Source organism: Acinonyx jubatus, chromosome A2 (assembly GCF_027475565.1).
Source record: "Acinonyx jubatus isolate Ajub_Pintada_27869175 chromosome A2, VMU_Ajub_asm_v1.0, whole genome shotgun sequence".
Classification (NCBI taxonomy): domain Eukaryota; kingdom Metazoa; phylum Chordata; class Mammalia; order Carnivora; family Felidae; genus Acinonyx; species Acinonyx jubatus.
In genome coordinates, this window is record NC_069383.1 from 162,204,532 (window position 1) to 162,227,633 (window position 23,102).

The following is a 23,102-nucleotide window of genomic DNA, read 5'->3' on the forward strand; positions in this document are numbered from 1 at the left end:
AAGTGCACGCGCCCATCCGTGTGTGTGTGTGTGTGTGTGTGTGTGTGTGTGTGTGTAGACGGTGGCCCCTGTGAGTGGGCTCGCACACGCTCATTCACGAGCCATGCTCCCCTCCTCCACGCACCGAATCCCCGGGTGTACCCCCACGGCTGACAGCCACAGAGTGGTCTCAAACTGCGGCCCCCGCCCCATGTCACCCCCAAAATATTGACTGTAGACTCACAGCCCCCTGCTCTGCTGCTGAGAAGGGGGGGGGGGTGGTTGGAAGGCCCCTCCCCCATCCCAGAAACCTGCTGGGCAAGAATCCTCGAGCCCCTCAAAGCCAGGCCCAGCTGAGACTTCAAGCCCCAGGTCCCAGGGACAGAGAGCTAAGGGGTCTCCGGAGGAGGAGGAAGGTTTAGAGAGAAGGGCTCAGACAGGGAAAGGGGGCTCAGAGAGTGTGGGGGGGGGAGTCTGAGTGTGGCTCAGAGAAGGGAAGGAAGTCTCAGAGGTGGGGCTCAGGGAGGGGGAGGAGGTTCCCAGGGGCGGGGAGGCAGAGAGGGGACAGACAAGAGGGGAGGGCCCCAGAGAAGGGCCTGCAGCATTCCTGGAAGGCTTCCCGGAGGCAAGGCCTGCTTTTCCCTGCCAGGGTCTTGAAGGAGTGGACCCCTTGAGCCGTGGCTGGCCAAGGGGTGGACCAGCTGACCCTTGTTGACCAAGGAAATCCGGCCTCCTGTTCAGCATTCTCCGGGGTGGGAGGCAAAGGGCAGGGGTGAGGGGGTGCTTCCCAGGCTGTCCCTCCACGTTTTATGCCCCAGGGGCCCTGTCACCCTCCTGGGGCTCGATGGCTTCCGTCTTCCTAATCAGGAGTTTGGTGTGCGCAGCCCGGGGAAGGGAGCGCTTTACCCCTCCTGCGATGCCCCCACGCAGGTCTCTCTCCAAGGGCCCCCCCCAGCCTGGCTCACGTGGGGACCCCCCCCCCATCTCCCATTGGGCCCCCTGCAGGCTTTAATTGGCTTTCGTGGAGCTGAATTCATTGGCGCTCAGCCACCCCCCTCGGCCCCGCCCTCTGCCACAAGGTGGGCGGGGCCGCAGCTCCCCCAGCCTGGCTGGCTTGGGGGGGCTCCATTGGGGGGGCGCACCGCCCCTCCCTCAGCCCTGTGCCGGCTCCGGAGACAGTGCCAATGCGCGGAGCCCGCTGTCCTTAAGGCCGGGCTGCTGTCGGACAGACCCCCATCCTGCTTTGTCTCGGCCGCCCCCCCCCCAGTTGCCCCCTCCCCTTCGCCCAGCCCCCCTCTCGGCTCCGGGCCTCCCTTCCCCCCGCCAGCAGAGGGCAGGAAAGGCCGGGCGTGCCTCAGTTTTGCCATCCAGGGACAGCTTGTAGCGTTGGACCCCCGGAACTGGTGTCCCCCTGTGTCCCCTCTCAAACGGACCCCCTCCCCAATGTCCTGGAGACACCAACTGGTGCCATCCCTCCTTCTGATCGCCCTGCCTTCCTTTCCCTCTCTCTTTACTGCACCCCGGTTTTTTTTGGGGGGGGGCGTTCCAGGCAGGTCAGGGTCCTGCAGACAGAGCTGGCTGGCTCAGGAAGGGGGCGGGGAGAGAATTCCATGCAGGGTTCCTCGGTTCACAGAGGCGAGGGCAGGGCCCGGGAGCGAACAAGGGAGCAGACAGGAAAGTTCCAGAGAGAACCTAGGGAGGCCCCACCAGGCATCTGGGCTCGCAGGGCCCAGTCAGGCTGCCCATCAGATCGAAACTAACGCTTGGCAAACCTACTTTTTATGAGGATTAACTCATTAAACCCTTCCCGCCAACCAGGCTTCACAAGTGAGCACCTGAAGCACAGAGAGGGACAGTAGCTTAGCGGCTGTTGCAGAGCAAGTCAGCGGGTGTCGAGGCAAGGCAAGGCCGAGGCCGCCTGGCCCCAGGGCGTGTGTGTGTAACAACCAAACTGTGGGACCTTGCAGTCGGTTTGGAGCCATCGCAATGGGTTCTTGAGCGCGTGGGGCCTTACTTCCTCACGGGAGAGAAATTTCTAGAAGGGAGTCAGATCGTTCGTGGAATTAATGTCTTTGCTGAACACCACGGGGCTGTGCATACCGTGGGCAGAGCAAAGGCTGAGGCACATGCCGTGCTGGGGAACAGTGGAAATGGCAAGCGGGGAGAGCGGACAGGGGCCTTGTGTCCCTGCCTGAAGGGTGACAGGCCAGCGGGGGAAGGGGCCGGCTGAAGAAGAGGGAAAGAGAAAGGCCTCAGCCCCACGGGCCTGTTTCAGGCCAGCTGCCCGATGGGGGACGCCCTTCCCAGCATCGCGGCCCCTTTATTTATCTTTTGAAAACTTTTTTAATGTTTATTTATTTTTGAAAGAGAGAGCGGGAGTGGAGGAGGAAGAGAGCGAGGGAGACACAGAATCCGACGCGGGGCTCGAACTCATGAACCGTGAGATCATGACCTGAGCCGGAGTCAGACGCTTAACCGACTGAGCCCCCCCCCACCCCCCGGCGCCCCTCGCTGCCTATTTATTTAGCGCTCAGGAGGCGGGTGCTGTTGTGACCCCCATTTTTCAGATGAGCGAATCGAGGTCAGGGCAGGACCCGGCTTGCCCAGTATCACCAGTGGCTGCGGACGAGCCGTACTTGGTTGTTGGAGCCTCAGTGCCGTTTATTTGTTACGTGACCCTCCAGCGGTGAGCTGGACCCGGAGACCGCGCAGTGGAGGAACCGGGTAACGGAGCACCTACTCTGTGCCAAGTTCCGTGGCTTGCCCTTGGTTTATGTAATCCGCCCCCCACCATCACCCTCCAGGAGAGAGCACTGTTATCATACCCATTTCACAGACGAGGAGACTGAGGCTCAGGGAGAGAAAGCCACGTGCCCAATGCCGCATGGTGAGGCCGAATTTGCCAGGCTACCCACAACCACGAGAGAATGAGCGAGAAACCCAGTCCCGGGGAAATTCCAGCCGCTTCGAGGGGGCGGGGGGTGTGGGGAGACAGACAAGTGTCCCCATCGCTCCCCCTCTGACGTCCCATCTCTCCCTACGTTTAGCCTTCCGACTGTGCTGCTTTGATGGTGCAGAGCTAAGAATATCCCCGAACAATGCGGTGGCCTGGCCTCGAGATGGAGGGGGTTGAGGGGCAGCGAGGGAAGGGAGGAGGCAGCGGGGACCGGCTCAGCCAGGCGAGTGACCCAGACTCCCCCTTGCCAGCCACTCAGGGCTCCTGCCTCTTTCCTTCCCATTCCTGCAGCCCTAACACGCCTACTTTGCCATCATTTGTGACCGATTTCTCTACTGGCTGGGTTCACTGTGGAGAGGTTTAGAAATGTGAGTTCTGGGGGCGCCTGGGTGGCTCGGTCGGTGGAGCGTCCGACTTCGGCTCAGAGTCTGTGAGTTCGAGCCCCGCGTCGGGCTCTGTGCTGACCGCTCGGAGCCTGGAGCCTGCTTCGGATTCTGTGTCTCCCTCTCTCTCTGCCCCTCCCCCGTTCATGCTCTGTCTCTCTCTGTCTCAAAAATAAATAAACGTTAAAAAAAAAAAAAAAAACACCTAGCTCAAGACCTGGCACCTTAACCATCACTATTTAACTAGTTGGTTGGCTAGTAGGGAACTGTCGTTATTTTTAACTGGTTTTTCACAGAAAAAGTGCCTGCTCACAGAGAAGATCAGTTCTATCCGAAGGATCTTAGTGTTTTTATTTTTATTTATTTTTTGAAAGTTTATTTGTTTCTGAGAGAGTCGGGGGGGTGCGGGGGGGGGGGGAGAGGGAGAATCCCAAGCAGGCTCCACACTGTCAACGCAGAGCCTGACTTGGGGCTCGAACCCACAAACCGTGAGATCATGACCTGAGCCCAAATCAAGAGTCGGACGCTCAACCGACTGAGCCACCCAGGTGCCCTGAGAAATGCCTCAGAGGGGGCCTCTGTCTATCAGCACACTCCCCTTGCCCTCTCCATCCACTGCCAAACTGGGGGGGGGGGGGCACATTTGGGTTGTTTCTGTTCTTTTGCCTGAAAGCCCATCAGACCACTATGTCTTAATATGCTCATGATCCTGATAAGGTCCAGGGCGGATCTTCTAATGGCTGGTTCAGAGCCAATGGGCTTTTCCTTCCTTTTCTTTTTAGGTACGTTGATTACCTTGAACTTCATCTGTGGAGAAGGCAGCCTAGCTAGTCTTGTGCCAAGGACTTTGGAGCCAGACCACCCGGCTTCAGATCTCCACTCTCGTTACTACACGCTGTGTGACCTTGGGCGAGTTACTTAACCCCTCTGTGCCTTGGTTTCCTCATCATTAAAAGGGGGCTGCTGCTGCTGATCGTGCCCATATCATGGGATTATTGGGTAGACCAAGTGAGTTTAAAGTGTGACATTTCCTGGGAATGCAAACTGGTGCAGCCACTCTGGAAAACAGTATGGAGGTTCCTCAAAAAATTAGAAACAGAACTACCCTACGACCCAGCCATTGCACTACGAGGCATTTATCCACGGGATACAGGTGTGCTGTTTCGAAGGGACACATGCACCCCCGTGTTTATAGCAGCCCTATCGGCAAGAGCCAAAGTATGGAAAGAACCCAAATGTCCATCGACCGATGAATGGACAAAGAAAAGGTGGTCTGTATACACAATGGGGTATTACTCGGCAATCAAAAAGAATGAAAGCTTGCCATTTGCAGCTACGTGGATGGAACTGGAGGGTGTTATGCTAAGTGAAATTAGAGGAAAATATCATATGACTTCACTCATATGAGGACTTTAAGATACAAAACAGATGAACATCAGGGAAGGGAAACAAAAAGTAATATAAAAACAGGGAGGAGGACAAAACATAAGAGACTCTTAAATATGGAGAACACACTGAGGGCTGCTGGAGGGCTCGTGGGCAGGGGGGTGGGCTACATGGACGAGGGGCATCGAGGAGGACACGTGTTGGCATGAGCACTGGGTGTCATATGTAGGGGACGAATCACTGGGATCTGCTCCTGAAATCATTATTGCACAATACGCTAACTCACTTGGATGAAAATTAAAAAAAAAAAAAGTAAAAAAAAAAAAAGAACCCCCCCCCCCCCAAATAACAATGAACCGGGAAAAGGCAGAAAAATAAAAAAATGAATAATAAAGAGTGACATTTCTGGGGCACCTGGGTGGCTCAGTCGGTTAAGCGTCTGATCTTGGCTCAGGTCGTGATCTCACGGTTTGTGAGTTCGAGCCCCACGTCAGGCTCTGTGCTGACAGCTCAGAACCTGGAGCCTGCTTTGGATTCTGTCTCCCTCTCTCTCTGCCCCTCCCCTGCTCGCGCTCTATCTCTGTCCCAAAAATAAATAATAAAACATTTGTAAAAATTTTTTTTTAAATAAATGAAGTGCGACATCTCCTTAGAATGTTTCCCAGCACGTATTCCGCTACTCGATGTGCGTTATTCTCTGACACCCCGAGGGATCCGAGGCAGCTAGCCTTTGCAACAGATATTTCCCAGCCTGGAAATACTGAATCCCTGTGCCCTTCCCTTCTTTCTCTCTTTTCTCTTTCCGCTTCCTCCCTCCAACTCCAAGAATGGCTAGCCACCTGCTAGAACAATCCAGCAAGTGGCCACCAATCCCATCTGCTGAGGCGGCCAGCTTGGGGACAGGGACACTCTTGCAAGTGCTGGGGTGCGTATTGGGGGGAGCGGAGTGTCTGACTTTGAGACGCTGAGGTCTGGGGCTCAGAGCGGGGCTGGAAGGGAGGGTGGTGTGGGCAGCGGGAGGGGTGGTGTTGGGAGGCCAGGGACCCTGCAGGACGCTCGGTGGTCGCGCTCCTGCTGACACCTGCTGGAGGGACGGAGGTATCGTCCTTTTCAGCCAAGGCGCCTCTCTCAGATCGTGGACCCCCCCCCCCCCAGGATCGCTGGCAGGACCTCACTGGCAAACAAGTGCCCCCAAGTGCGTTTGAACGGCCCAAGTAATCCTTTGAAGGGAGTTTTTGTTGTTTCGTTTGGCGGGTGAACGAGCTCTCAGGGCTTGACGGGGTTCACAGGGAGACAACATGTTTTCTGAGCTACTCCCCCTCCACCAGGAAGCCCACCTGTATTGCTTCGTTCCCGCGCCCAGGCCTTTTCTCCTCCGGCCAACTCTCCGTAATTTCAAGAAACGGTTACTGAAGAAACAGAAGGCAAACAAACAGGCAAACTGTGCACTGGGGGAGGAGGCCACAGTCTAGCGGAGGAGACAGAAGAGAGACGAGAAAACAAATCCACAAATGGGATCGTTTCGGAGACTGATAAGCCTTTGAAAGAACACGGTGCAACGGTGGAAACTGAATTTGTGGATGCCAAGGCGGGAGGGGCGCAGGGAAGCCTCCTCTGAGAAGGTAACATTGAAATCAAGAATCGCAGGAGAGATAATGAGCCCGAAAAAATACCTGGGAGAAACCAGAGGTCACAGCCCGTGCAAAGGTCCTGGGGCAGGGCTCTGCCTGGCAGTTGGAGGCGCAAGCAGCGAGGAGGCCTGTTTGGCTGGAGCGGAGTGAGGGAGCGTGAGAAAGGTTAGACATGAGGGCAGGGAGGGGACTGCCACAGGTCAAGCGGGGCCTTGAGGATTATGGGAAGGACTCGGGCTTCTGCCCTGGAGGGCTGCCGAGAGAGGAGGGTGGGCCCTGACTCAGTGCTTACAGGCACCCTCTGGTGGCCACTGCGGGAAGGACGGACTGGGGGGGGCGGGGAGAGCAGGAGGCTTGGCAGGGGGCAGAGGGGCACAGATACAGGACTGTGGCGATGGGGCGGGCCAACGTGATGGCCGTCCGGTGGGGAAGAAGTGATCAGATTTTGGGCGTGTTTGAAAGCAGCGCTAATCGGATGTGCTGGGTGATTGGACGTGGGTGGCGGAGAAAAGAGCCCAGGGCAGCTCCCAGCTTCCGGGTGAGCATCTGGAAGGAAGGAGCTGCCTCCAGCTCAGTGGAGGAGGCGGTGGACGGAACGATGTCTGAGTCTGGCCAGGCTGCCCACAGACTCTGCCACCGTCCGTGGCACTTTGTCCCAGCAGCAGTAGGAAAGGAGTCTAGGTCTTCATGATACATGGCCGTGACAGTGGTCTGCCGGGCCCCAGGGGGCTCTGGGGCATAAGGAACGACGCGCGTCCCGTCAACGGATGTTTCACATGCTGTTCCTTGGTTAATTTTCCCGCAGAAGCAGATGTTGAAAGTATTGATGTGTTTGTTTCCGTTAAGCGCAGGAGAGTAACATTACCATAAAGTTCTCAATGTTTTGAATTGAATTGTCATACACTTTAAGTTTCAATATTTTCTTGAGGATACTTGGGCGGAGGGGGGGGGGGGATAGCCACTCAAAAATGCACATTCTTGCTCCTGCCTCAGACTCCACTGCGGTTGGGCAGGGCACTGCCGAAACCTGTCTCCACGTACGGTTTTGATACTTTGTTCGTTAGGGAATTCTATTGCTAGTAACAGGAGTATTTTGGTGTGTTGCCTGAAAATATCCATTTGTCTTGATTGTTGCGTTTTCTGGCACCCCCTTCATGTCTGCACCTGAGGCCACTGCCTCGCTCTCCTCGCTCTAATTCCGGTCTGGGGGGGTGGGGAGGGGGAAGCGCGCTCCTCCGAGACCCCCCCCAACCGGCCTCCCCACCCCCCCGCCCCTCCTCCCTTCCGCGGGGCGCGGGCCGGAAGCGCGGGAATCCCCGCAAAAGCAGGTTGTATAGGCGTCCCAGAAAAGCCGCCTCGCGCCAGTTTCCGTAGTGTAGCGGTTATCACGTTCGCCTCACACGCGAAAGGTCCCCGGTTCGATCCCGGGCGGAAACACGCGTTTTCTCAGCGTAGGACGGCAGGTAGACCCTACTCCAGGGTCACCGGGACGAGGTTTTTACATTTCTCCCGTCGCTTTTAAAGTCATTGCAAGGTAGGAAAAACTTTAATGCGGCAATTTTTTTTTCTTGTAAGGGACGTTTCAACAGGCTGTTGGGGGGTGGGGGGATGAAAAACAACACCGTCGCCTGCGTTGGCCGGGAATCGAACCCGGGTCAACTGCTTGGAAGGCAGCTATGCTAACCACTATACCACCAACGCTCCGGCGAACACCGGCTTCTCTGAGCGCCATTAGTAGAAGCCCCATCGGTCGGGCTGGGCGATACCAAACCGCACAGGGGCGCCTCTCTGCGATGTCCCCTCCAGCTCCCCGCGCCGGAAGATGCTGCCGAGGGAAATTCCCAGCCTCTGGCCGCCAGGGACTGTGCGGGCGCGTCCCCCCCCCAGGATCGCAGCCACCTTGGTACCGTCCGGGCGGCGGCCAATCGTAGGCCGCCGCCTGGGCCGCTCAACTTCCGGGTCAAAGGGGCCCGAGCCGCCGGCTCCCCCGTGTCCGCCGCCGCCGCCGCCGCCGTCCCCCGCGCCCGCCACTTCCGGGGCCGCAGTCCCGGGCATGGAGCCTCTAGCGTGAGGCGCCTCCGGCCCCGGGACGCCCTTCCCAGCCCGGCCGCCGCTCCGCGCCTGCCCCGAGCCCGGTGAGCAGCGCCTGCGCGCCCCGTCCCGCCTCGGCCGCGACCCCGAGCCCGCCATTGACCGGCCCCACCTCAGCCCTGACCCCGGACCCGCCATTGGCCGGCCTCTCGGGCGCCCTCCGCCCCGGCCTCCCCGCGCCCGGCCTCCCCGCGCCCCGGCCCTGCCTTTGGCCACACTCCCGGTTCCAACGGCCCCCGCCTCTGTTTCCCTTCCGCCCCGGGCCCTCCTCGGCCCTTCTTCCCCTTCTGCCTCCTCCGGTGGCCGGGCCACCTCTCAGCCTCGCTCGGCCCAGCCTCCCCTCCCGTCCCGTCGCTGCCCGAGCCACCTGGCTCCGGTCCCTTCCGGGAGCGGCCGCACCCACGACGGCGCTCCTTCCCTGCAGGCCCCCTCCCCGTGCAAACACATGCTCCCCGTCCGAGAGCAGAGGCCGCCTCCCGGACCTGCTTCCTGCCCCCACCCACTCACCCCTCCCCGGGCGCTTGGCTTCCCCTAATCCACACCCCCACAGGTTCCAGCCCCTTCTCAGCCTCCCTTCCGGCCCTGTGCAGCCGCCCACCTGCTTCCCACCGGGCTCTAGACCAGTCTTGACACTTCCCCATCCACGCTGCCGCCGAGCCGTCAGAAGGGCCCCGCTCGTTCCGTTTTCCCCCGCCGCCGTCGTTCTCCCCCCCCCCCCCCCCACCGGGAGGAAGTCACTTGTTTCAGTGGCAAGGACCAGCGTGCTTTCCAGGAGCTTGGACTAAAGCCCTGGAGGTGTGCACTGTGGTCGAGTCCCTGGCTGGTTCCCGGGAGGACTGGGCCGGATGGGGGAGCTCTTTCCTCCCCGGTGCAGTTCAGGGCACGCAGGCGGCGTTGCAGGGCGGTGAGGTGGCTCTAGGATCTGTCCAGGTAGAGAGAATGGGGCTGGGGGGGGGGGGGGGGTGGGTCAGGACTCTCGAGGGGAAGGAGAGCGGGCTGTTTTGGCCAGGCTCTCCGCTGACCTGCTGCACTAACGGCATGCTTGTTCCATCAGGGTCTGTATCCCACGCCTGCGGCTGGAATGGAGGCTTTCTGGACCCTTTAGAAGGTCAGTGGTGCCGGCCGTGGGGTGACGGTGGCGGCTGGCGTGTGGGCTGGCGGGATTCATTTGCGTGCTCCAGGATATAGACATCTGCAGGAAGTGGTTTTCTGCAACTCCGGGGTCACTGCCCTGGGGCCGCTGGGGGGGGGGGGGGCGTGGCCGCATCTCCCCACGGGGAGCCCAGCGCCTGGCCCTCAGTCAGCCTTTGGTGGGGATCCTGGCTCTTAGGGGGGCGTCGGTCCAATCCCGCCCGCTGCCCGATGGTCAGTAACTTGTCTAGGTGACAGTATTGGCTGTGATGTAAGGTTCCGTCGCATCTGGTGTTTTATTTGAGCCCTTAATTGTCACAGCAGCCCTCCACGCAGGTACGGTGGTCCCATCTCACAGCTGCGGAAACTGAAGCACAATGTAACCGAGAGGTTACACTCAACCTAATTTGACTTAGCCGAGAGGTCGAGTGGTTTCTCAAGGTCACAGAGACGAAACGTTGTAGAGTCAGGATTTGAACCCATCTCTCTGACCACAGCGACCCCTCTTTTCACCACAGGACTAAGAGTGAGGCCAGGGCTCGCCCACGGCCTCGGTGCTGTGACCAGGCGCTGCTTTCTTTTTCTCAAATATTTATTTATTTCTGGGAGAGTGCAAGCGGGGGAGGGAAGGGCAGGGGGGTGGGGGTGGGGGCTCTGCGCTGACAGGCTGGAGAGCAGCGAGCCCGACGCAGGGCTCGAACTCTCAAGCTGCCAGATGGTGACCTGAGCCGAAGTGGACGCTCAACTGACTGAGCCGCCCAGGGGCCCCTGCTTCCCTTTTCTTGAAGCCTCTCGGCACCCGCCCAGCCACCTGGGGCCTGGCTCATCACAAGGGTGTTCGGGTGCTGACCAAAGCAGGGCTCCCTTTGGCTTCAGACAGCGTTCAAGGGAGGACCGGGACTCATTAACTCTACCGAAAACCCTGTGTGCGTCAGGCATGGAACAGGACGGGTGTAAGCCTGCCCCCCTGGAGTCACATCCCGGGGAAGGGTGTCCCCTCACCCAGAGCAGGGGTTCTCAGCCTCAGCACTGGGGATGTTTGGGGCCACGTCACTCTTCGCAGTGGGGGTGGAGGCGAGCGTCCTGTGTTTTGTGGTTTGATTAGCAGCCTCCGGTCTGCGTGCCGGGGGCCCGTCTCCCAGCCGTGATGACCAAAAATGGCTCGTGGGGGCACAATTGACCCTGGTTGAGACCCGCTGGGTGACGGGATGCAGTTGGCCCCGAAGAGACTCTGTATTCCATAATCGTTTGGGCTCCTGAGGTCCTGGGACGTTGCACCATTTACATTTGTGAACTGAGGGAGAGGGGAGGTCACTCACAGACGCTGGGGTCACCGTGGTTTGTACAGTCTGACCCATCAGGGATTTATTCGAGTGTCTCGTGTGGGCCTGAGGATCTTACTCCACTGCCCCCCCCCCCCCCCCAAATTAAGAATGCAGAGTTTCTCTGCCTCGGCACACTCAGTGCCAGGAGCACCCCCAGTTGTGACAACCACAGCTGTCCCCAGTCATTCTCTGGGGAGGAGGGGCAGAGTCCTCCCCTTTGAGAGCCACTACCCCAGACTTAGCTCTGTATGGAAGGACAGGATGCTGTGTGGGGGTGACAGAGCGGTGACTTTGGATTGGGGGTCCGGAAAGACCTCTGCAGAGGTGAGACCGGGGCGTGAAGGAGAAGAGGGGCGAGTCCCACAGAAGGCAGGGAAGGGCCCCTGGGCCGTGGGACCAGCAAGCGCAAAGGCCCTGGGGTGGGAAGGAGTCGGTGTGTGTAGGGGAGAGTAAGGCCAGCGTGGTTGGAGATCACGGTCAGGGGCGAGAAGGGGAGGTCAGGAAGGCCATCAGAGTGTGGCCACAGTGGGGACCCTGGGACTGTTGGGTTTCTGGTGAGCACCGGGGGTGGCGTCCTTGGCGTCATTTAAGACTGCCGTCTTCTCGGGGACTTCTCGCCTTGGGAGGACTGCACGACAAAAAGGATGCTGGTTTCTGGCAAATGCCAGGCACCCTCTCAAATTTCCGGGCAGAGCCTCTTCAGAATGCCCTTGGCATTGGATGTCCCCGGAGTAACGGAGGGCTGCCTAGAGCGGTGGGCAGGCGAGGAGGGCCGAGAGCAGGCACGCCCAGACCGCTGGGGGTTGCAGCCTGGGGGTCTCTCTGCCCGCAGGCTCCCCCACTCTCCTGAGGTCAGCCGAGTGGTTAATGCGGAAGGTTAAGAAGCTCCGCCTGGATCACGACCACACAGAAGGTTGGAGAAGGTAAGGGGTGTGGCCGCGGGAGCCCTGACCTGTGGGGGTGTCGTTGAGGTTCCCAAATTTCCGATGATGTCCTAGGTCTGGGAAGACCCCTGCCTCCCCCTGCCACCCCCTACCTTTCTGCGATGCCCCAGGACTCTGTTCTGGCTGTTCCGCGTGAGGTGGCAATGTAGGCGAGAGCAGGGTTTCTCAGCCTCGGGACTGCTCACGTGGGGCCAAGCCATTCTCTTTGGGGGCGTCCTGGGCGCCGTGGGGGATGGAGCAGGCCCCTGGCTCCCAGCCCCTCGATGCCAGGAGCACCCCTACGTGACAACCACAGATGTCCCTAGACATCACCTGGTGTCCCCTGGGGCAGGATCCGGCCCGGCTGAGAACCGTTGGTCCGGAGGTTAGAATGTGAGTTCGGGGTCCGTCAGACTCGGGTGATATCTGATATCGGGCGGGTCATTTGATCCCTCTGAGCCTGCTTTGCAGCCTCCGAGATGGGGCTGGCCCCAGAACTCACCTGTCAGGGTCACGGTGAGGAGTAACCATAATTGTCCACGTGAGGCCCCGGGGCACTTGGTGAGTCTCACGTCTGGGGCCGTGCACGAGGCGGAGGCCACAGGAAGCCCTCCGGCTAGGGGGCTTCTAGCCCCCGTGGCTTCGTTTGCTTTTAGCCGGTGGGAGCGACCGGGCGGGCAGGAAGGGAACTAAAGAGCTCCGGGAAGACAGGGGTGACGTTGAGCAGTCTGCTTCGCTCCCCGGACGCGGGCTCCGCTGTCCAGTGGGGAAATGCATCAGCAGGTCAGCTGGTGACGGAGACCCGAGTGCCCCTTCTCACGTGTGTTAGGTGCCCGGCGGCCACGGCGTGGGCTGCAAACTGAGTCTGCGCCGGCCGGTCGTGACAGTGGGAGGCCCGCACGGTGCCGGAGGCAGGCCTTGGAGGGCAGAGCACGGCCCGCTGCTTCCCAGGAGCCCCTGCCCCACGGGGCCACGGCGAGTGTCCTGAGGGCCGCTCAGGCATTTCCTCCCCGGCGCACGGCGGGCCCCCGCCCCTCACCTCCCCGGCGCCTGCCTCCCTGCCCGCCTTCCCTCTCTGCGGTTGGCCGAATGCTCCCAGACCTGCGGCCGGCACCGAGAATCCGCAGTTCCTTCTTCCTTCTGCCCGCTGCCCTGGTCACGGGCCCTGCTTGGGTCTCTGGCGGATGCCCCGCGGGGCGGGGGTCCTGGCTCTCGGAGCACCAGTTCACAGGCCGCAGACCTCCCGCGGGGCCTTGACGGTGATGGCACCGGAGGGCCCGAGCTGCCTGCCGGCGGCCTCGTGGTCCGCGAGGCGTCCTGCTGACGGGCAGAAGGAAAGCGTAGGTGGACCCGGCCCAAGTGGCTTGGAATCTGCTTCCGTTTCCCCAGCTGTGTAAACCCTTGACTGGAGGAGCTCAGGCTGGCCTAGGATGGGAAGCGGGGCACTTGGTTCACCTGTTCCTCCCCTTCCCCCGCCTCCTCTGCAGTCTCTCTGCACTTCTGGGGAAGAGAGGTGAGTGGAGGACCAAGTCATAGCACCAAGCCTTGGCCTGTCTGGGAGCTCAGACCGCCTGGCCACATCTAGAAGATTCCTAGAAGTTTCTCCCGATGTTTCATTTCATTTCTCATCTCCTGGATCACATTTTTGCTCCTTGGGCTCTCTGCAGTGATCGGAGGCAAGATCATTTTTATTGTTCCTTGCTATGGAAATAAGCCACATGATTCTGTGAGCGTTTCTGCCCGGCTCTCAGCTTATGGGGTCCCCTTTGGGAACCCTGGAGGTTGTGATCAGTTTTGCTGCCGTGAGCAAGGCCTGAACGGTGGCCACAGTTTCGGGGCTGGGGGTGGGGGCTGGGCCGGTCGGAGGAGTCCCCTGTCCTGGTTTTCTGGGCTGGTTGTCAGCAGCGCTCGGGGCCATGTGGGTTCTGGAGCGCTCCGCCCGTCCTGGCCCCAGCCCCTGCCTGACACTGCCCGTGCCCAGCGCCGCCCGTGGAGGTAAACCACAGCTCTGGGGGCGGGGGGCGGGCCAGGACATGCTGCGGGTGAGCCTCACTGGGTCTCCCGTCTTTTCTGGCTTGGGTTCATTTGCCCCGAGGGTCCCAAAAGCCCTGATAGCCTGTGATCCGTGTCTTCAAAGCCATCGTAGGAAGTTGTGAACCGGGGGCACTCTTTGTGGCTGGGGAGCAGGAGCCGCCTGCTTGCCGTGCCCCCCGAGCCCCCCGAGCCCCCCGAGCCCCCTGAGCCCTGGCTGGGTCCAGTGGGATGGAGTCAGGGAGGCCTTTCTGTCCCTCGTCTGATACAGGGTCGGGGTGGAAAGGGAACTCTGAAAATCGGCCCACGGAGGCCATGCTCAGAAGCGTCTCCTCTTGCCCCTCGAAGCAGGAGACAGGGGTCCTTTCTCCCGTATGGGGACTCGGGGGGGTGTCTTGCTGTGAAGGGACAGGCTCTTCTGGGAATTGGAGGGCACCGTGTGAAGGTGGGCACAGCTCTGCCTGGTGCTTCTCTGAAGCCCTCGGCCTGGGCTGTCCCTGTCCCTGTCCCTGTGTAGCAGTAACAACTCCCACTTTTGACCAGTGAAGTCTGGGCTCTGCCTGTAAAGCAAAGCCACTAATCCCAGAGCAAAGCCGCTAATCCCAGAGCGCAAGGAGGCCCAGCATTCAGCGAGACCTTAGGCCGTCCGATGCCCACGGAGGAGAGGGAGGCCGCCCCGCTCACCTTGGCGGCCTCACTAGAGAGCCCGGCTCTTCCGGAACCGGGTCACTGTGGCTATGTTTAGATTTCCCTAAAGCAAATATTTGCCTGGCTAGTCCAGTCCGCTCAAGAAATGTGCCCAACAGCCAGGGGGAGAGAAGGGAGGGACTGGGCCTCGGCCACAGCTGCTCAGGGAGCGGGGGAGGGATGGGGCGGGCTGTCCTGAGGGGCGTCCGTTCTCTCTGCTGGGTTCTCACACCGTCTGTGCACAGCTGCTTGTCTCTCTGAGTCTGTCCCGTGAGGCACGAGTTTCCCCTGCTGGACCCCAGGCTGGATGGCATGGGGGACGAGCTGTGCCGATTAATTCTTTACGCTCAGTTCTTTGCGTGTGAGCGAGCGTGTCTCCCCGAGGGCTTAAGGCAAGATAATCATTCCACACGGCCCGCTGTGGAATGCGTCCTGGGAGCCAGGCGCCTCCTAAGGTTCTGGGGCCACTGCCATGAACGGGACAGGTGATCAACAGACAACCCTTGTGCCAGTGCTCTGAGGGCAGGGGACATTAGTCGCTGACGCGCCTAATGGAGAGACCAGCTTCGGTACAGATGGTCACGGAAGGTTTCTGAGGACCCGACAGATACTTACGCTGAGATCTGATTGGACGTTAGTCAAGTGGAGAGAGGGGAAAGGTGTTTCAGGCAGGAGGAAGCACGTGCAAAGGTGGGAAGGAGTCTGGCCTGTTTGAAGGGCCAACGGAAGGCCAGTTTGGCTGGGCAACTGATAAAAGGGGGATGAGGTTCGAGGGGCTGGCAGGGTCAGAGGACAGAGAGCCTTGAAGGCCGTGACAAGGACTGGTTTTTACCCCCAGGACTGTGGAAAAGCAAGGAAGACGTTTAAGCGATGGGGTCAGATCCGCGGTGGATGTGTTGGGTCCGTTAGTGAGATGTTGGGGTCATTCGGCACACAGGTGGCAGCGGCTTGGATCTCGGAAGCATTTGTGGTGTTCGAAAGAAATAGAACGACGCATTTGGGACGTATTTAGGGGGGCTGGGACAGTTGCAGGGGGGCTCGTCGGGGGGGTCCGGGAGCGTCTGACGAGGGGGCAGCTTGTCAGTGACACATGGGCGTCATCCTCCCTTCTCATCGTCTCCCCGCTGTCCCCTCCCCCTTACAGCTTGTCGCTGAATTCTGAGGGGACAGAGAGGATGGCCACTGGGGCGCCAGCGTCTGAGCGGGGTGACGCGGTCGGGACGGAGGACCCGGCCTCCCGCTTCCAGGTGCAGAAACACTCGTGGGACGGGCTCCGGAACATCATCCACGGCAGCCGCAAGAACTCGGGCCTCATCGTCAACAAGGCTCCACACGACTTCCAGTTCGTGCAGAAGACAGACGAGTCGGGCCCCCACTCCCACCGCCTCTACTACCTGGGTGAGCCCTCCAGGCGCACTCAGGCCCAGCCGGTCCTATCGGTTAGGAGGTCCAAAAAGAAGGGCCTGGCCCTGGGCAGATGTCCCATGAGGCCGTGCCACCCACGGTGGCTTCCGTGTGCAGCAGCGGTCTGGTGCAAGGGTGCCACGGGGGGAGGTGGGGGGCGGGCAGGTGTGCAGGTGAGTGGAGCAGAGGGCGGCCCTGCCCCGTTGGGTTGCAGCCGTGCCGTGGCTGGGCCTTGGATGTGGCTCTGAGCCGCCGCGATCGTCTCCAGAACCAGGGCGGCTGGGCCTGCCCCTGAGTCGTTTGCCAGTTCCCCGGGCCGGGCCGGGCCAGTGAGCGGCTCCTGGCCGTCGGGAGTCACCAGTAACTCCCGTGGGTGCGCGCCGTGGGCCCACGCGTGGGAAGGCTGTTTGAGTGCGCCCGGGGATAAACGACACAAGTGGCTTGTCACACGACCGCGGTCCTCGCCCCAGACGCCTGGATAAGCACGTTACCTGCTCGTCGCTTCCTTCTGCGCCACGTGCCTCGGGGGCAGCGCTGTCTGCATCCCCGGCGGCCGTTCGTGGGTTTGTGTTCCCTGCCGGTCCCGGGAGGGCCTGTGGGGGAACCGGTGGGGCCTCACGCAGGCCTGGCTCCTGGCGGGTGGGCAGCGAGTTTCTACTGAGCAAGCGGACGTTGCCTTGCTTTGCCCGAAGGTCTCGCGGGGCCCCTGCGGCAACAGGGCCGGGCGTGTCCCTGTGGAAGCAGCAACGGCCCACGATTGGTGACCCGGGGCAGGTGTTCAGCCTCGGCCCTCGACTCGACATTCGGGGCCTGACCGTCCTCTAAGGACCCACGGCCCCTCCGGGACGATGCTGGCCCCGGTCGGGCCCTCGGTCAGCGTTGGCGTGAGGGGTGGCACGCACGGGTCAGCGAGGGGCGTCCTCTGCCTGCGGCTGACCCCCGCCGAGGGCCACGGCAGCAACTGGACGCCGGGTGGCTCTGCCCTCCGCAGACTCGGTGCAGCACCCCTTCGTAGAGACAGACGTGTGTGGAAAGCACCTTGGTGGTTTGGTGAGCGCGGGGTTGGAAGAGGAGGGATCGGGAACAGAGCTCAGCAAGCGACCGCCGTCTGTTTTGGAGATCTGGTTCTGCTGGGCCTCAGCCGTCCCCGTTCGTCTCTGTCCCCTCCGCGGCCGCTCCCGAGCGTAGTTGCAGCAGAAGCCGTGTGCCCCCTGTGGCCGCTAAAAATCTGCACCGCGTGGCCCTTTACAGAGAAGGGATGCCAGCTTGGCCCTGGGAGAGACGAGGATTGGGCGTGCTTCAGGCGATGGTCGTTCAGGGGGCGTGGCTCTCAGGGTCAGAGGTGGCTGGGACACGTGGACCGTGGCGGCCGCTCCTTCTCTCTTGCCCGTAGTGCCGCGGCCCCCAGCTCGGTTTTCCTCGCTGACTCAAGGTCAGGCTGCCGTCCTGGGCCGGATACGTGTATGAGTTTCGTGGGGCTCCCGCTGTCGCAAATCACCGCTGACTCGGTGGCTTAAAACAAACAGAAATGTATTCTGTCGCGGTTCTGGAGACCAGCAGTCCGAAATCCGTTTCTCCGGGCTAAAGTCAAGGTGTCTGTAGGGCCGCACTACGCTTCCTGCAGAGGCTGTGGGGGAGGACCCGTTCCTTGCCTCTTCCGAATTCAGGTGTGGCCGCCGGGGCACGGGGCCTCCTCCTCTGCCTTGTGTCTGAAGTCTGCCTCGGTCTCCCTTATGAGGGCACGGGATTCCATTCGGGGCCCACCCGGGTAATCCAGGCTTCTTCCCAACTCCAGACCCTTAACTGAATCCCCTCTGCAGGTTCCCTCTTGCCGCAGAAGGTGACGTACTCACAGGGTCTGGGATCAGGACCTGAGCATTTGGGGGCCACCGTTCAGCCAACCGCAGAGCTGCCGAAAGGGATGGAAACCCCCTGAGCTGGTTTGAACCACCAAGGGCACCTCACAGGAAGGACTCGGGTGTGCCAGGGAGCCCCCACCCCGGGCCTCAGGCCGTGGCCCTGGGAACCAGGAGCTGCGAGGGGCCCAGGCGTCTGCCCCGCACACGCTCTACTCCACACATCCGCCCCCACTGGACACCTGCCTTCCACCGCCACGCGCCCAGGGTGACCCATCTCAGGTTCCAGCCACCCGCACAAATGGACGAGCTCTCAGAATTTCTGGGAGCGGGAACTAGGTCGGTTCGACGTAGGTCAGATGTCTTGTCTGCGGCCCGTGCGTGGGGCTGGGGCTGGGGTGAGTGGGTCCCTGCAGTCCGTAGGACGCCTGCCACCACGGCGGGTAGGGGACAGACAGCCCTAGACAAGGACTGTGGACTTGGCGGAGACCCCAGAACCTTCCCCGGACATCTCCGAGCCATCCTGCTCTTTTGGGGTGACGTAGCTCACCTTTGAGGTCATCCGTCTGCATCACTCAGTACCTTCGGGGTGCCCCGAAGCTCACTTCGTGTCCAGGTTCTTGGGGCACGCCCCCCTGGAGCCCCCGAGTACTTTCATGATAGGTCATTGTGCTGGTATGGCCCCAGGAACGCTGTAGCCAGCCGTGTTTGCAGATGGAACAGAAGGGGCCTCCGAGGGCCATGCCGGCGTGCTTCCCCTGGGAGCCCCTCCCCCCTGAGTGAGCGCCGGCCTCACTGTCACCGGGGCCTCAGGGAGGGCTCTGTCGGATGCACACGACGGATGAGGTCCAGTGTGAAGAAAATCAGCAGAGGAGGGAATGTGCCGGCTTCCGTGGCCGACGATGGTGGCGGTCAGGTTCCAGGGCTCGGACCGCAGCTTCTCCAGCTCCGTGTGGGTTGGTCGGCTTGTCCCCTGCAGGTGGGCGTCTCCTGTAGGACAGAGGACGACGCAGGGCCCGTGACCACTCTGGGAGTCCCTCAGCAGGGGGAGGGGGCCTCTTGTGTCCTCGTGACCTAGAGGAGAGCCCCGGGCCCAGTGCGGGTCACATGCCCATCACGCTGGCTCCTGAGGCCACAGTGCCCGAAGATGGTGCTTGTGCACATCTGGGCCACCTGCCACCCTGGTGGATTTTGGGGGCTGGGGTGCTGTCCCCAGAGGTGGGGTGGAGCTGGCAAGGGGGGAGGCAGGGGAGGGGCAGGGGCAGCAGAAATCAGACCCCGGGCTTAAACGCCCAGCGTGTGACATCACCGTCACAGGTGCCAGGGCGCCGCAGGGAATGTGCTGCTCTGTGCCATTTGGTGCCATCACTTATTAATGCGCTGGGCGGAGGAGGTGGCTCCGATGTCCTTGGCAAGGCCATTCTGTTGACTTCCTGTTGGGAAGCCTCTGGCTCTCCCGCTGAGCCCCGAGGACAGGGGGTCCGGAGCTCGGGCTGCCGGCTGCTTCCTCCCGGCCCTCCACGCGGCTCCCGCGCGGCTTTTCTTAACGGGGTGTAATCCACAGAACCTAAAACTCGCCCTTCTAAAGGTGGGCGCCTCTGGCTTTTAGTGCACTCACAGCGTTGTGCAACCCCACCGTCTAATTCCAGAACGTTTCCGTCACCCCAGAAAGAAACTCTGGACCCATTAGCTCTCGCTCCCCTCCCGCCCCCGGCTCCTGGCTACCATGAGTCCGCTTCCTGTCTCTCTGGGGTTGCTTGTCCTGGACGTTGCACGGAAATGGGCTCATGCACCGTGAGATTCTTGTCCCCACCTGTCTGTCCCCACCTGTCACATGAACTTGAAAAGGAAGGATGCCCCGGGCGGGGGGGGGGGCGGCGTCACGCCTGTGCCTCGAGCTGGGGATGAGAGGCAGACGGCACAGTGTCGAGGGGCCTTGGCCGTGAAACCGCGGGTGTGGCCCACACGCACGTCTACATCACCTTTGCGTTTTCCTCAGCGTGAGCTTCCTAAGGTTGCCCTCGAAACCTTTCCTCTTGAGATACATTCTTCCGTTGCTAACTGAACTTCCCGTGCCACGTTGATCGGAAGTGGAAAGCCCTCGTGGATTGCCACATGAACCAGCTGTCTGTAAAGAGAGTCGTGACGAGAACAGACATTATCTGTCAGCCTCTGGCCCCAGAGGCGCCGAGCGCGGGGCTTCCCTGTCCCCCGCTCGTAGAGGCGAGAGCGCGTACGAGGAGGTCCCCGAAGAGGCCGCCACCGCCACATGGAGTCTTCCCCCTGGAGAGCACGGGACCGAGAGGGGCCCGGCGTTGTTAGCCCGTTAACAACAGCCCCGCCGCCATGCGTTGACTTGAAGACGCTGCGGGTTGGAAGAGAGGCTGTTGCTTCGTTTGCCACTAAGAACACGACCGCCCCTTTGACAGTAGGACACAGCCGAGAGGCAAGAACACGAAAAACGGCGACTTCACTGGCGAAGTAGCCCACGTCCTTCCGAGCGACCCATCGGGGACACCGCGTGACGTGACGCGCCTTCTGCGTCCGGCTCGTTTCGTCCACACGGAGTCCTCACCAGGCGGCTACTGTCCGCTTGCAGACAGGCTCAGATTAGATCAGTGGGGACATCTGGGGGCGACTGTGGCTGTCACCACCCAGGCGCTCCTGGTGTCGAGCGGGTGGGGGCCGGCGGGGCCCAGCGGAGCCGAGGGGAGGGGTGCTGGTGGGGTGCACGTTTCCCGGCTCCCTTCCTACGATTGCTCTTTCTCTGACCCCGGATTGATCCTTGGCCTCCGCAGAAGACTTTGACGGGAACAGACGCCCGAGCCCCGAGCCTCACCTGTTGAGAGCTGGGTTTCCCCGACCCCTTTTGTTCTCTTGCGTGCTAGTCCTTCGGTAACTTAGCACAAGGCATCTGTCCAAACCTCTCAGGTGTGGAAGATCCCATTACTGTTGCTAATGGGCTCGAACTCGGGGCCGGAGCATCTGTGGGGAGGGCTGCGCGGGGGGAGGTGGGGGGAGGGAGAGGTTGGAGAGGAGCCAGCCGCGGGGAGCCAGCGTCACCCCTGAGGCCAGCCCTTGCCCCAGGCCCTCTCCTCGCCCTGGGCAAGGTCACCCATTCTGGTTTTTCTCTCTTCTCCCCAAGGGATGCCTTATGGCAGCCGCGAGAACTCCCTCCTCTACTCAGAGATCCCCAGGAAGGTCCGGAAGGAGGCTCTGTTGCTCCTGTCCTGGAAGCAGATGCTGGATCACTTCCAGGTGAGCCCGTGCTGCGGGGCTCCGTGCTGCGGGGGCTCCGGCCGGCGCTGCCCCGGGCCCCCTCTCCACCCCCCCCACCCCCGCCCAGGGCGAGGGAGACAGGTGCAGGCCCCCCCTTCCCGCTGTGCTCCAGCCCCAGCGCGGGCTCTGATGAGCGCTCTTACCAGAAGTGTCTTTTCCACGCCTCACAAAGACTTGGAACCAACCTGGTTCCTGCAGGGGAGGCTTGGCTGGTACTTAACCTCATCCACAGTCGGCTCACCTAGGGAGAAGAGGGCCGGCGAGGGACGGGGGTGCCTTTTGCCGTGGTTTATGTTGATTTCTTTGTGGTCGTGGCAGCAGGAGGTGGTGGGTGGAGGCACATCGTGCATTTCTCCACACCCGTGTGACCACCCTCACTTCTGCCCCAGGCCCACCAGGCGGGGTGGGCGGGGGGCGGGGGGGGGGGGTGGTCGTTGCACTCCGGGTTCAGCTTTTCAAAAACGCGTTTCTTGCCGGGAACGTTGCCCCGTCGTGTTCAGAGTTCTCCTCGGGGTAGTCGTGCGCCCAGACCCCTCTGGGTGGGTGTTTGGGTGGCCAGGTGGTCCTGAATTTGCCCCGCTCCCCCCGTGCAGAAAGCAGAAGTGTGTGGTGGAGGGAGGGTTCACCCAAAGCTCTGGTTGGATGGGATGGTGCTCAGGGCAGGAGGGAGGGCGTCTGCGGCATTGGCGTTGGGGAGCAGGGGAGAGTACCTTGGGTAGCCGCCTGTGCCGGCGGCTAGGGGAGAGCCCCGTCTGCCTCAGAGAGGATCTCTGGGCAGATGTGGGCCCAGGCGAGCCCAGAGACGGGCCCAGAGGGGAGGAAGCCTCGGGTGAGCCCGGAGCCTGTCAACCAGCCCTGTTGCCGAGCCCGCCTGGGCACCTCATGGCTCCCCGGGCTCGGGCCGCTCTGGCCCCCTGGTTGGGGAGCTCTGCTGGACAGCTCTGCTCAGCAGAAAGTTCTCTCTGGTGTGGAGCCACGGCAGGTGCGCTGAGCCCTCCCAGGAGTGCCCGGGTGCCGGGCCCCTGGCTGCTGACGCGGGCCCATCTGTGTGTGTCCCCAGGCCACTCCCCACCACGGAGTCTACTCTCGGGAGGAAGAGCTCCTTCGGGAACGGAAGCGCCTGGGGGTCTTTGGCATCACCTCCTACGACTTCCACAGCGAGAGCGGCCTCTTCCTCTTCCAGGCCAGCAACAGCCTCTTCCACTGTCGGGACGGGGGCAAGAACGGCTTCATGGTGAGCCCTGGTCACTGGCTGGGGGCAGGGCGGGTGGCCGGGCAACCTCCCGTCCCCCTGAGCCAGACCTCTGTGTCCCCAGGTGTCCCCCATGAAGCCCCTGGAAATCAAGACCCAGTGCACCGGGCCCCGCATGGACCCCAAGATCTGCCCTGCCGACCCCGCCTTCTTCTCCTTCATCAACAACAATGACCTGTGGGTGGCCAACATTGAGACAGGCGAGGAACGGCGGCTGACCTTCTGCCATAGAGGTGAGGCCACACAGGGGGCCGGCTCCTGTCCCGGGTGGGTGCTCGTGTGGACGGCCCCCAGCGCAGCTCCCAGAAAGGCCCCCGTTCCCACTCCCGTCACCCCTGACCACCGGGCGCCTTCTTGGACCTGCTGTCCCGGTTCCCCTGCCTGTGTGTCCTGCGTGGCTCTGCCCCGGCCTCGTGGGGAGTCTGGCTGCCTGGTCCATAGTTTTCTCTGTGTGAGTTGGCTGGGGTGGCCTCTCCCCCCACCAGGTGCTTGTTCTGCCTCTGCTCACGTGAACCACCCCCCCCCCCCCCCCCCCCGTTCCCGTCCGTCTCCTCCGAGTCAGGCTCGGGTCTCACGTGCTCCCTGAGTTCTCCCTCACCCCCCTGCTCCCCAGAAGTGACCTCCTTCTCCTGGATGTTGTGTGGAGCTCTGCACCAGTCAGAGGCTCCGGTCACACGGCCCTTCCTGCCCTCAGCCCCAGCGCTCTCTCCCTAAACCTGAAGCTTAGCCCAGGCGGCACGGACGCTGGCCGCGTCCGGAGACACCGTGAGCTGTGGTGGCTGGTTAAG

The 23,102-nt window shown here is 61.6% G+C and overlaps 1 protein-coding gene and 2 non-coding genes across 11 annotated transcripts in view; 2 read left to right on the forward strand and 1 right to left on the reverse strand.

Moving 5' to 3' along the window:
• Window positions 1–6,484: 6,484 nt before the first annotated feature.
• Window positions 6,485–23,102, forward strand: part of DPP9 (dipeptidyl peptidase 9) — a 42,826-nt gene continuing 26,208 nt past the window's right edge. For 2 of the 9 annotated variants that reach the window (XM_053220063.1, XM_053220064.1), the window contains exons 1-8: window positions 8,322–8,470; window positions 9,481–9,534; window positions 11,715–11,805; window positions 13,293–13,481; window positions 15,668–15,921; window positions 20,929–21,041; window positions 22,123–22,296; window positions 22,379–22,547. In XM_053220063.1, coding sequence (XP_053076038.1) covers window positions 13,414–13,481; window positions 15,668–15,921; window positions 20,929–21,041; window positions 22,123–22,296; window positions 22,379–22,547 — 778 coding nt within the window. In that variant the 5' untranslated portion in view covers window positions 8,322–8,470; window positions 9,481–9,534; window positions 11,715–11,805; window positions 13,293–13,413. Of the gene's footprint in view, window positions 6,501–8,319; window positions 8,471–9,238; window positions 9,357–9,480; window positions 9,535–11,714; window positions 11,806–13,292; window positions 13,482–15,667; window positions 15,922–20,928; window positions 21,042–22,122; window positions 22,297–22,378; window positions 22,548–23,102 lie in introns of those variants that run through there. The other 7 variants (XM_053220061.1, XM_053220062.1, XM_053220065.1 and 4 more) reach the window with 7 other exon arrangements.
• Window positions 7,700–7,772, forward strand: TRNAV-CAC (transfer RNA valine (anticodon CAC)). The gene has a single exon. It is a non-coding gene; the product is annotated as a tRNA-Val (tRNA).
• TRNAG-UCC (transfer RNA glycine (anticodon UCC)) lies at window positions 7,965–8,036 on the reverse strand. The gene has a single exon. It is a non-coding gene; the product is annotated as a tRNA-Gly (tRNA).